The sequence below is a fragment of the Oncorhynchus keta genome, chromosome 20, assembly GCF_023373465.1.
Source record: "Oncorhynchus keta strain PuntledgeMale-10-30-2019 chromosome 20, Oket_V2, whole genome shotgun sequence".
NCBI lineage: Eukaryota > Metazoa > Chordata > Actinopteri > Salmoniformes > Salmonidae > Oncorhynchus > Oncorhynchus keta.
The window spans coordinates 14,706,578-14,719,305 of NC_068440.1; the positions used below are offsets into that span (position 1 = coordinate 14,706,578).

A 12,728-nucleotide genomic window follows, 5' to 3' on the forward strand; every position below is an offset into this window, starting at 1 on the left:
ATTCAGGCTATGCCTGTGATATGACGGCTGAGATGCTGGGAAGGAGGATCACACATGTATGTGCCTGTTTTATATTTGTTTAATCATCTCAAAATGATAAAGTCAAGACGCAGTCAGTAGTATTTTATCGTTATCATTTAAAACAACAGTGTTTTAATACCACATACCATACTCTACTACCGTAAACATGACTTTAAACAAGGTTGTACAGAGACCGCACACTTGAATCGTTTCCGTTACATGTTACGTTAGCCACATTAATTAATTATTTACAACGTCCATTTCTGATTCACCCATACAAATACATGCATTATTCTGTACATTTGTGATTTCAATGAAAAAAAAACAATGACTTGGGTTGATTAATTGACGGTACCAGAAGAGGATATCGAGTCAAGTCATGATTCTTTTCACTAGAGAAGCTTCGGTCACATCGAGTCGGACCATTTGTCACGTGACCGATTTCGTGCACCTTCTGCCAGTCAAATCATTTGTAGCAGTTCAGGAAATCAAGAATGATCTGAAACAGGAGGGTTACATTAGAATGATGACTACACAGTTTTAACTCCATATTAGTGAGAAGAGATCACAGTATAGGTTGAACATGGCAGGGGAGACCTTCAAAGCAGTGAGTTGAACTGTTTGTTATATGCCTTTGCCTTGCCTGCTAGCTAGCTAGCCAGCCAGACGCATATAGCTTCAGCAAATTCAAACTCGACACCTGCCATTTAACTGTTTATGCATGTATGGCTTAAATGTCAAAAGGAATGACTATGTATGTGTGCGGGCTTTGTATGTTAATATATTTTTTTCATAGTATACATGTTTATTTACAGATCACACTAACAATAGTTCTCATTCCATGAACTACTCTCTCTGACTCCCAGGAAATGAGCGTGGACACAACGTTAAATTCCCCTGATGCAATGTATAACCGCCATACTAAAATCAGTGCTCGGTGTACAATCTCGCCTAAAGACCGTGTGATGTGCCCTAATTTTGAGATTGTGGTTTACCCTCCATTATTTACAAGTTGTCACGTGTTTTGGTCAATGTCATGGAAAGTGTGTGTGGCTCTCTCATTAGGCAGGATTAGGTGGCTGCCTATGGCGGCAGCTTTTTCTGAGCTACACTGACCAAGACGCATCTCCAGCAAGACCTAAAACAATGTCAATTTCTCTCAACCAGTGGCATATGAGATTTTTTTTAGGTGAGCGCTGATGAGCCCTGTGATAAGAAGTGCCCACTTCGTCAAAGTCAGGGATGCAAAATATGTATCTTGTCTATTCCCAGTGTGACTCTCCAGGGTGCTTGTTGGAGAGTAGAAGCACTCCACCGACATTCCTTTAAAAAACATAATGTAACACAAATCATGGAGCAGATATAGCATGTGGTAGAAAGAGTGCGGCCTTTAATGTAGCCTACAGGGTTTAGGAAAAAATGTATGACAATGTAATGAGAAACTTTTAACATCATGCAGGTTTCTCTTATCAAATAGCCTAACCTAAATGGCGCCTGATCAAATTTTTAAAAAATGTGCTGACACGTTAACATATCTGAAAAACAGGTCAAAGTAAAATGGACACTCAGGCTACTCACAACTGCTGTCAAGGAGTTTCATCCTGTGGGCTAAATGGTCATGATCAGTGGTTTCAAGTTTGTATCCGTACATTTTTTTACGAGCTCATCATAGTGGAAAAAAGGGTTGTCGGCAATTTATTTTTGTCTCGCCTAGGGCGGCAGAACGGCCAGGACCGGCCCTGGTGTGTGTGTGCATGTGGTCAGGGCCCTGACATAGAGCCTCTATTTATAAATCTATTAGTCTGGAAACAGTTTGTCCTGTGAGAGACCGTTAAGAACAACAACAGCGTGTTCTTGTCTATGGAGAGTGACCTTGATGCAGTCCACACCACCAGTCTACATGTTGTTCAAATTTAACCTCGTAACATGAAGATTTTTAGTTTTTCTAGGGATGAAGGTCTTTCTCAGCAAGTCTACTGTAACTGGCAAAAACAGTGGATTAGTTTAAAGTTGATGCTTCAAAGTGACACTGATTGTGGTGGTGTTTTCATCTTTCTGTAGTTAAGGTTGTGTCATTTGGCCCTGCTGGGAAGATGTCCCCGTCCACAGCTACAACTGTACAGATCCTTCAGCTCACAAAGGTACTAAACTAACTAGAATGGCCCATCTCCTGTTTCTATAGTGTGAGTCAGCTTGATGTACAAGTACACCCCTGGACAGGACACCGAACTATACATGCTGTTACTTAAATACTAACCTTCTAGACAGCAACTGCAAGATTGGTGAAGACATGAGCATTTCGGCAACACTGCTGTGCACATTTCTTTCCGTCAGGCCAAGGAAGAGTCTAGGGTTGTTCTGGAAGATGTTTTTGGGTGTTCCTGTGGTGGTGGGAGTCCAGTACGCCCTTGCGGAACCTAGAGAGAGACGGAAGATGAAGATCTTGGTGAAGGGAGTCAGTCGCTTCTGTAGGTGGGTCCCATCATAACAATAATATCACCATCCTTTTTGTGTGTGATCAAATGTTTTGAATAATTTCCTTTTGGAGTTACACTCAATCCATGTCTCTCTGTGTCTCTACAGGTCTATATATGTAGGACTCTATATCTCAGTAGATTATTGGTGGACCTCCAATGTGATGTTACGTGGTTTGGACAAGGTAAGTTTGACAGAAATATTGGGTGCGTTCCTCTGCCCAGGCATCGCTGAAGCATTCCAGATATTACAATGGCTAGATACGTAAAATACCTATCAGCTAACCGCATATGTTATAGCAATCTGGTGCCTGACCGCACAGTCTAAGACGTGGCACGAAACCATTGGTTGACGCATGCAACGTCTGAGCAGGGCAACGGGACCATTATGAATTGTGACAGGTCTATCTGTGTATGTCTGCTAAACAGTCAGGACACTCACGTCATCTTCCCCTCCCTGTTTTGCCAGAGCAGCCCATCGTTTGTGGCAGGGATGTCATTGTGCCATCAGAGGGCAGCAGATGGCATGGTGGAGGGAGCGGTGCAGAACGGGGGGATATACGTTAAACTGGGACAGGGACTGTGTGCTTTCAACCACCTGCTGCCTCCTGAGTACGTCAAGACACTGCAGGTCCTGGAGGATAAGGCTCTCAACAGGAGATGCAAGGAGGTGAGACCTGCAGTACTTTGTCTTGTCAAACATTGAAGAACAGTTAATGCTCGGCATCTGACCGTAAGGTGCTACATAGGGTAGTGCTTACTGCCCAGTACATCACTGAGACCAAGCTTCCTGCCATCCAGGACCTATATACCAGGCGGTGTCAGAGGAAAGCCCCAATAATTGTCAGACTCCAGTCACCCAAGTCATAGACTGTGTTCTCTCTGCTACCACACGGCAAGTGGTACCGGAGCGCCAAGTCTAGGGCTAAAAGGCTCCTTAACAGCTTCTACCACTCAAGCCATAAGACTGCTGAACAATTAATCAAATGGCCACCTGTACAATTTACATTGACACCACCCTCCATTTGTTTTTTACACTGCTGTTCCCTGTTTATTATCTATGCATAGTCACTTCACCCCTACCTACATGTACAAATGACTGACTAACCTGTATCCCCGCACATTTACTCTGTACTGGTACCCCCTGTATATAGCCTCTTTGTTACTTATTATTTTTGACTTAACTCTTTCTTGAACTGCACGGTTGGTTAAGGGCTTGTAAGTAAGCATTTCACAGTAAGGTATGCACCTGTTGTATTCAGTGCATGTGACAAATAGTTTGATGAAGCAATACGATACAAGAGGCTGTAGTGAAAGTGATAAAGCCATGCTTGTAGTTTTGTCACAGCTTTCAATGCCTCTTCACCATTCATAATGTGAGGCTAGAACAAGCCATTTTATAATGAAAAGTGTTGAACATTCTTCCATTAAATTACCTGGTATGTTCTACCAGGTAGATGCTCTGTTCATAGAGGACTTCAACACGACTCCAGACAAGATGTTTAAGACGTTTGAGTATGAGCCCATCGCAGCAGCCAGTCTGGCCCAGGTCCACAAGGCAGAGCTGGAGGACGGGACTCCTGTTGCTGTCAAAGTGGGTTCAGGTTAACTATACTACACATTCAGCCACAGAATTAAAAGTATACTGTGCTTGATTTACACTATTAAATAGGGGTCACCTCACCTGGTTAAACCAGGCTAGGTGTATCTCTCCTGATTCTGAATAGTAACAACTCTCTTCTCCAGGTGCAGTACATAGACCTCAGGGATCGGTTCGACGGTGACATCAGGACTCTGGAGATCCTACTGGACGTTATAAAGTTCATGCACCCCAGCTTCGGCTTCAGATGGGTCCTCAAGGTAAGGGCTCAAACTTGTCTGCCAACTTGGTCAAAAACTGTATTTTATTTTATAGGACATTTATCAGATAATATCTGCAGAGCATGATTAGAGACAGCCCTAGACATGGTCCCCTAAACTAACCTAATGCTGGAATTCTTTGACGATTTTAGGACTTGAAGGGGACATTAGCTCAGGAGCTGGACTTTGAGAATGAGGCCAGGAACTCTGAGAGATGTGCAGAGGAACTGAAACACTTCAAATTTGTCGTCGTGCCAAAGGTGTACTGGGACCAAACCAGCAAGGTGAGAGACGGAACTAGTCACTGCTGTAAATCACGATGGCTGCATTCAGGCAGCCCAATTTCTTTTCTTTTTTTGTCTCTTTTGACCAATCACATCGACTCTTTTTCTGATCTGATTGGTCAAAAGACCAATTAGTTTAAAAAAAATCAGTATTGGGCTGCCTGTCTAAACACAGCCTTTGATACCTTTTTGACCACTTCTGTATTATTGTACTGTAATAAACAAAACATTTTCCTTTAGAGAGTGTTGACTGCAGAGTTCTGTGAAGGCTGCAAAATCAACAATTTGGAAGAAATCAAAAGACAAGGACTTAGCTTGAGAGATGTAAGTGCCTACCGTGACACAATAACCTTTTGTCTATTATCATTAGTTCTCCGATGAATGTATAAACACTTTTCTCTGGCTTTTCAGACTGCTGACAAGCTGATCCGTACGTTTGCAGAGCAGATATTTTACACTGGCTTCATCCACGCTGACCCTCACCCTGGCAATGGTAGGGTTCAGTTTCTACTGAACTCTTAACATGCTCATTTATTGATTTGTGTAACTTGCACCAGGGCAGTTTATACAAGACGTTTTTTTCGAGAAATGGGTCACGTTGATAATAAATAACTACAGTACAACAATATTTGCTTAAAATGACTTGATGACCTTGCATGCATGTTATCTGTACCATGTCACAGTACTTGTGAGAAGAGGTCCAGACAAGAAGGCAGAGCTGGTACTGTTGGATCACGGCCTATATGAATATCTCAGTGAAATGTAAGGGTCATAATATGCCATTTAGCAGATACTTTTATCCAACGCAACTCACAGTAGTGTGGATACATTGTAGATCCTGCATGTTTTAATGGTGCAACTTGTATGTTTTACTATCAACTCTAACCTTTGGCTCTGTAGTGACAGGGTAGCGCTGTGTAAACTGTGGAGGTCCATAGTCCTGAGAGATGATGCTGCCATGAAGAGGTACTCCAACAGCCTGGGGGTCAAAGGTGAGAGGACCACTGTCATTTAGGCTTAATAAAGTAATTTGATTTCAAGCTGATTCCTTCATTTAAACTGAAGTCATATGCCTTGAACAAATCCAGTCTCACAACAAAGACCTGCTTACAATATCCTGTATCCTATCAGACTACTTCATCTTCTCTGAGATGCTGCTGCAACGGCCAATCAACATGCGGGAATTGGGCCTGTCCAACATCCTGAGTCGTGAGGAGACAACCTATATGAGGGACATGGCTGTCAATCACTTTGACAACATCATGGTTGTGCTCAAGTCCATGCCACGCCCCATGCTGCTGGTGTTCAGGAACATCAACACTGTCCGCAGCATCAACATCACACTGGGAGCTCCTGTAGACCGATACTGTGTCATGGCTAAGAGGTTAGTAGCAGCAGCATCAACATCACACTGGGAGCTCCTGTAGACCGATACTGTGTCATGGCTAAGAGGTTAGTAGCAGCAGCATCAACATCACACTGGGAGCTCCTGTAGACCGATACTGTGTCATGGCTAAGAGGTTAGTAGCAGCAGCATCAACATCACACTGGGAGCTCCTGTAGACCGATACTGTGTCATGACTAAGAGGTTAGTAGCAGCAGCATCAACATCACACTGGGAGCTCCTGTAGACCGATACTGTGTCATGGCTAAGAGGTTAGTAGCAGCAGCATCAACATCACACACTGGAGACCGATACTGTGTCATGGCTAAGAGGTTAGAGCAGCAGCATCAACATCACACTGGGGCTCCTGTAGACCGATACTGTGTCATGACTAAGAGGTTAGTAGCAGCAGCATCAACATCACACTGGGAGCTCCTGTAGACCGATACTGTGTCATGGCTAAGAGGTTAGTAGCAGCAGCATCAACATCACACTGGGAGCTCCTGTAGACCGATACTGTGTCATGGCTAAGAGGTTAGTAGCAGCAGCATCAACATCACACTGGGAGCTCCTGTAGACCGATACTGTGTCATGGCTAAGAGGTTAGTAGCAGCAGCATCAACATCACACTGGGAGCTCCTGTAGACCGATACTGTGTCATGGCCAGCAGCATCAACATCACACTGGGGGTGTCATGGCTAAGAGGTTAGTAGCAGCAGCATCAACATCACACTGGGAGCTCCACACTGTGTCATGGCTGGGAGCTCCTGTAGACCGATACTGTGTCATGGCTAAGAGGTTAGTAGCAGCAGCATCAACATCACACTGGGGGCTCCTGTAGACCGATACTGTGTCATGGCTAAGAGGTTAGTAGCAGCAGCATCAACATCACACTGGGGGCTCCTAGACCGATACTGTGTCATGGCTAAGAGGTTAGTAACAGCAGATACTGTGTCATGGACTAAGAGGTTAGTAGCAGCAGCATCAACATCACACTGGGGGAGCTACTGTGTCATGGCTAGCAGCAGCATCAACATCACACTGGGAGCTCCTGTAGACCGATACTGTGTCATGGCTAAGAGGTTAGTAGCAGCAGCATCAACATCACACTGGGAGGTAGACCGATACTGTGTCATGGCTAAGAGGTTAGTAGCAGCAGCATCAACATCACACTGGGAGCTCCTGTAGACCGATACTGTGTCATGACTAAGAGGTTAGTAGCAGCAGCATCAACATCACACTGGGGGCTCCGGCAGACCGATACTGTGTCATGGCTAAGAGTAGTAGCAGCAGCATCAACATCACACTGGGAGCTCCAGACCGATACTGTGTCATGACTAAGAGGTTAGTAGCAGCAGCATCAACATCACACTGGGGCTCCGGTAGACCGATACTGTGTCATGGCTAAGAGGTTAGTAGCAGCAGCATCAACATCACACTGGGAGCTCCTGTAGACCGATACTGTGTCATGACTAAGAGGTTAGTAGCAGCATCAACATCACACAGGGGGGATACTGTGTCATGACTAAGAGGTTAGTAGCAGCAGCATCAACATCACACTGGGAGCTCCTTAGACCGATACTGTGTCATGGCTAAGAGGTTAGTAGCAGCAGCATCAACATCACACTGGGAGCTCCTGTAGACCGATACTGTGTCATGACTAAGAGGTTAGTAGCAGCAGCATCAACATCACACTGGGAGCTCCTGTAGACCGATACTGTGTCATGACTAAGAGGTTAGTAGCAGCAGCATCAACATCACTGGGAGCTCCTGTAGACCGATACTGTGTCATGACTAAGAGGTTAGTAGCAGCAGCATCAACATCACACTGGGAGCTCCTGGAGACCGATACTGTGTCATGGCTAAGAGGTTAGTAGCAGCAGCATCAACATCACACTGGGAGCTCCTGTAGACCGATACTGTGTCATGGCTAAGAGGGTAGCAGCAGCATCAACATCACACTGGGGGCTCCTGTAGACCGATACTGTGTCATGGCTAAGAGGTTAGTAGCAGCAGCATCAACATCACACTGGGAGCTCCTGTAGACCGATACTGTGTCATGGCTAAGAGGTTAGTAGCAGCAGCATCAACATCACACTGGGGGCTCCGGTAGACCGATACTGTGTCATGGCTAAGAGGTTAGTAGCTGCGGCATCATCAACATCACACTGGGGGCTCTGGTCGACAGATACTGTGTCATGACTAAGAGGTTAGTAGCAGCAGCAGCAACATCAGACTGGGGGCTCTGGTCGACAGATACTGTGTCATGACTAAGAGGTGAACAGACAAGTGTTTCACATAGCAGCAGTTGTAGATGCTTACTAACCTGTTGTCCTGTCTCCAGCGCTGTGCAATGTTGGGGGCGGCTCCAGGCAGAGAGGCCGGGTGTCCTTCCAAGGTTCAGGGTGTTGCGATGGGTGCGGGCCACCTGGGAGAGCCTCAAGTTCGAGTGTGCCCTGAGGTAACGAATGATCCTCAACACTATACCCTCAGTAACCACGTTTCCATCCACAGTTTTAGGCAATTAAAGTCATACAGTATAAAAAATAACAAATTACGACACCTATGATTGGAATTGGACGCTTCGGTGCAATTTTATAAATGCCGAAAGATAATTTGTTCGTTCGAAGTGGTGGGATCTTTGTCGATAACATTTATTACACGAGAAATGGCAGTGGAAACACCTTTATGCGAATATACTGATAACCATATCGAAGTCAACTTTGGAGTCACGCGATATGGTGTGTGTGTGTGTGGTCTGCCCACTACGACTCGGGAAAGCATGACGTTTATTAGGCTACAGATGAAATCATTTATGACCTTCACAGGGTGGGTAAATATCGAGGGTCCTTTTCTGGTGACATGATCGATGCTTGACTGCCGTTTGACAAATGCAAAAATTCTCGCACTTATCCATAAATCTCATGTAGACTAGCCTAACCACTATGAGCTCTAGTGTCAAGACCAGTGTGGGAACATTTGCTATTTAAACACCATTTGTGACAACGCGATGGAAACACATTGAACTTGAGATTTTTATTTATTCTGTACATGAAAAAGTACATTGTGTGCAATACATCACGTACTGAAATCAGCAACAAGTCAGTTTAGAAACACCACCGGTAGGATTATTGAATACTTGCATGAAAATCTGTTGCCAATTTGATGGAAACCTAGCTAGTGGCCAGTTTTCAGTACACCCATCTAGTACCAGGTCTGACCCTCCCACCGTACCTGCCTCCAGATCACCATGTATTCTTTGTTGTATGGAAACGTTTCATAATTGGTATCAAGGGACTTACCATTCCCTACACCACCACTAACAGCCTGTTCCGTTAACACCAGTTATGATGAGGTTATTGAGTCATGCTGCTTACTGCCGGTAGCATAACGCAACAGGGATTCGTCAGACCAGGTAATTGTCCAGTGTTGGTGATCGCGTGCCCACTGCAGCCACCGCTTGTTTTTAACTGATAGGCATCAAACCCGGTGTGGGAGTCTGCTGCAATAGCCCATCCTTTACAATAACCAACCATTTGTGTGTTCCAAGATGCCGTTCTGCACACCACTGTTGTGCCATTATTTGCCCGTTTTGTGGCCCATCTGTTGGGAACTGTCACGTGTGCGAAGCCCAGGAGGCCGACCGTTTCGGAAGATACTGGAACCAACGATCAAACCATGCTCAGTCGCTTGTTTTGTCAATTCTAATGTTCAAACTGTAACTGGATGCTTGTCTGTCTGCATTATATACCAAGCCATGGCCACATGACTATCTGTAGGCGCTAACCATTTCTGTGAAAGGGGTTGTGTACCTAAATAAACTGGCCAGTGTATAGCAGTAGACCCGGCTGGGTAGGTCTTGCTACAAACATTCCCCAAAATACATAATTTGGCATTTTTAGTTCCTACAAAATTGCCTACATTTCTTACCATTAACTTCAATCATTGTATCTTCCCAGGTCTGAGATGGCGATGATGAGTCTGACAAGATCCCTGCTGTCTTTGTTGTCTTACTTCAACCTCATATCGCTGGACGAAGAAGTTTACCAATACCTGAAGTAGAAGCCGACAGACAACCCATACCTCAGCTGCATACCTGATACTAGTGATGACTCCTGTTTCAAGCTCAAGAAATGCAACCCGTTTGACAGGACATGATAGTTGTCAAATGGATAGATGTGCTTCCAAAATGGTGCTATGCATTTCCCACATCTACAGATTTTATTATGTAGAATTGTCTTAATCAGTCAGAACAGAAAACGTAGTAAACACAGCTCTAAGCCAAGGACTTGACTCACCAGCAGTCATTTCATTGAGGAGCACTGTCTCAGTGCTGCCAAGGAAAATGTGAACTGACATGACATTAACACTATTTTATTAAACACAGAGCCATTTAATATTTGACCTTTCTTTCACTGGGGTTGAATTTGATGGCAGTATGTGATTCCTGCAGTGACCAGTCAAGATTGTGCCTTCATTGACTGATTAAGTCTTATTAATAGCCCGTTTAGGCACTGAGCACATTCAGGCCTTTCAACCCTCCTGTTGTTTGTTTCATGTTAGTGTTCCCGGTCCAAAATGACCACCCCATAATAAATCCATGAAAAGATCTAAGAAGTTGAACTTCCATTTATGGCCTGTAGGCCTCATTGAACTAAAAAAAAAGAAAGCATGTATGGATTATAACATACTTGGATGAAACGGTGCTGTTGAACAAGGACTCTCTCCTCAACAGTGTCATGATCAAGAGCCTCAGTAGATACACTGCTCAAAAAAATCAAGGGAACACTAAAATAACACATCCTAGATCTGAATGAAATATTCTTATTAAATACTTTTTTCTTTACATAGTTGAATGTGAATGACCTCCCTACAATGCCTGGGCATGCTCCTGATGAGGTGGGGGATGGTCTCCTGAGGGATCTCCTCCCAGACCTGGAGTAAAGCATCCACCAACTCCTGGACAGTCTGTGGTGCAACGTGGCGTTGGTGGGTGGAGCGAGACATGATGTCCCAGATGTGCTCAATTGGATTCAGGTCTGGGGAACGGGCGGGCCAGTCCATAGCATCAATGCCTTCCTCTTGCAGTAACTGCTGACACACTCCAGCCACATGAGGTCTTGCATTAGGAGGAACCCAGGGCCAACCGCACCAGCATATGGTCTCATAAGGGCTCTGAGGATCTCATCTCGGTACCTAATGGCAGTCAGGCTACCTCTGGCGAGCACATGGAAGGCTGTGCGGACCCCCAAAGAAATGCCACCCCACACCATGACTGACCCACCGCCAAACCGGTCATGCTGGAGGATGTTGCAGGCAGCAGAACGTTCTCCACGGCGTCTCCAGACTGTCACATGTGCTCAGTGTGAACCTGCTTTCATCTGTGAAGAGCACAGGGCGCCAGAGGCGAATTTGCCAATCTTGGTGTTCTGGCAAATGCCAAACGTTCTGCACGGTGTTGGGCTGTAAGCACAACCCCCACCTGTGGACGTCGGGCCCTCATACCACCCTCATGGAGTCTGTTTCAGCAGACACATGCACATTTGTGGTCTGCTGGAGGTCATTTTGCAGGGCTCTGGCAGTGCTCCTCCTGCTCCTCCTTGCACAAAGGTAGAGGTAGCGGTCCTGCTGCTGGGTTGTTGCCCTCCTACGGCCTCCTCCACGTCTCCTGATGTACTGGGCTGTCTCCTGGTAGCGCCTCCATGCTCTGGACACTACGCTGACAGACACCGCAAACCTTCTTGCCACAGCTCGCATTGATGTTCCATCCTGGATGAGCTGCACTACCTGAGCCACTTGTGTGGGTTGTAGACTCCGTCTCATGCTACCACTAGAGTGAAAGCACTACCAGCATTCAAAAGTGACCAAAACATCAGCCAGGAAGCATAGGAACTGAGAAGTGGTCTGTGGTCACCACCTGCAGAACCACTACTTTATTGGGGGTGTCTTGCTAATTGCCTATAATTTCCACCTGTTGTCTATTCCATTTGCACAACAGCATGTGGAATTTATTGTCAATCAGTGTTGCTTCCTAAGTGGACAGTTTGATTTCACAAAAGTGTGATTGACTTGGAGTTACATTGTGTTGTTTGTGTTCCCTCTATTTTTTTGAGCAGTGTAGTTTGGTCATTGTGCTGCCACAATGTGTGCGCAAGGCCTCAAAAGCATCATATACCAGAACTGCGAGAAAAGATCTATATATTGAAACAATGTTGCGATTATGAGAACACCAACAGGTGTGGAAGCCAAGTGCTCAAACACACATGCATGTGGGTGTCTGGCAGAGGAAGTGTGTCCATGTGCCTGAACTCCATTTTATACCCATTCATTTCTGACCGGTAACACCACAGATGTAAAAACTCATGTATTTTGTGTGGACAAAGTCATGGAACCTTAAGACAGAGAGAACTTGTGAATGGGTCCAATTTGACCGGAACACAGCAGGGCGGGTTAACCTTATGTTGCATTTCCCGGATAATAGCACATATTGATTCTGAGATGTCTAAACTACATACCTGCAGTGATAGTCATTAATGTTCATAATTTCAAGGAAATATTGGGTGCATTGCTCAATCTAATGTATAAAATGCTGCAAAACTCCAAAAACAAACTGAACAAACATAAAAGGTAAGAGTTTGTCAAAGTACCCCCCTCCCTGGATTTCTTTGGCACCTGTGTAAATGATGTCCATGACAAATTTGTGAG

At 45.1% G+C, this 12,728-nt stretch overlaps 1 protein-coding gene and 1 long non-coding RNA gene across 27 annotated transcripts; one reads left to right on the top strand and one right to left on the bottom strand.

The window, feature by feature from the left end:
* Nucleotides 1-61: 61 nt before the first annotated feature.
* LOC118399460 (uncharacterized) lies at nt 62-2,408 on the bottom strand. The gene is made up of 2 exons (XR_004828839.1): nt 2,279-2,408; nt 62-520 (listed from the first exon to the last, which is right to left on the bottom strand). It is a non-coding gene; the product is annotated as an uncharacterized LOC118399460 (long non-coding RNA).
* On the top strand, nt 461-12,669 carry LOC118399459 (uncharacterized aarF domain-containing protein kinase 5-like). Of its 26 annotated transcripts, none has more exons than XM_052472126.1 (20): nt 461-628; nt 2,083-2,162; nt 2,356-2,493; nt 2,605-2,680; nt 2,965-3,165; nt 3,949-4,089; nt 4,242-4,355; nt 4,508-4,639; nt 4,880-4,963; nt 5,051-5,132; nt 5,323-5,401; nt 5,540-5,631; nt 5,771-6,159; nt 6,228-6,295; nt 6,422-6,557; nt 6,822-6,889; nt 7,435-7,502; nt 8,026-8,093; nt 8,368-8,484; nt 9,983-12,669. In XM_052472126.1, exons 1-13 carry the CDS (start codon nt 605-607, stop codon nt 6,064-6,066), a joined length of 1,539 nt encoding a protein of 512 aa, XP_052328086.1. In that variant the 5' UTR covers nt 461-604; the 3' UTR covers nt 6,067-6,159; nt 6,228-6,295; nt 6,422-6,557; nt 6,822-6,889; nt 7,435-7,502; nt 8,026-8,093; nt 8,368-8,484; nt 9,983-12,669. The 26 variants fall into 26 exon arrangements, with proteins under 26 accessions (XP_052328086.1, XP_052328089.1, XP_052328107.1 ...); XM_052472129.1 differs by having other exon boundaries at nt 6,422-6,489; XM_052472147.1 differs by lacking the exons at nt 6,822-6,889; nt 7,435-7,502; nt 8,026-8,093 and adding exons at nt 7,623-7,758; nt 7,825-7,892.
* Nucleotides 12,670-12,728: the final 59 nt, after the last annotated feature.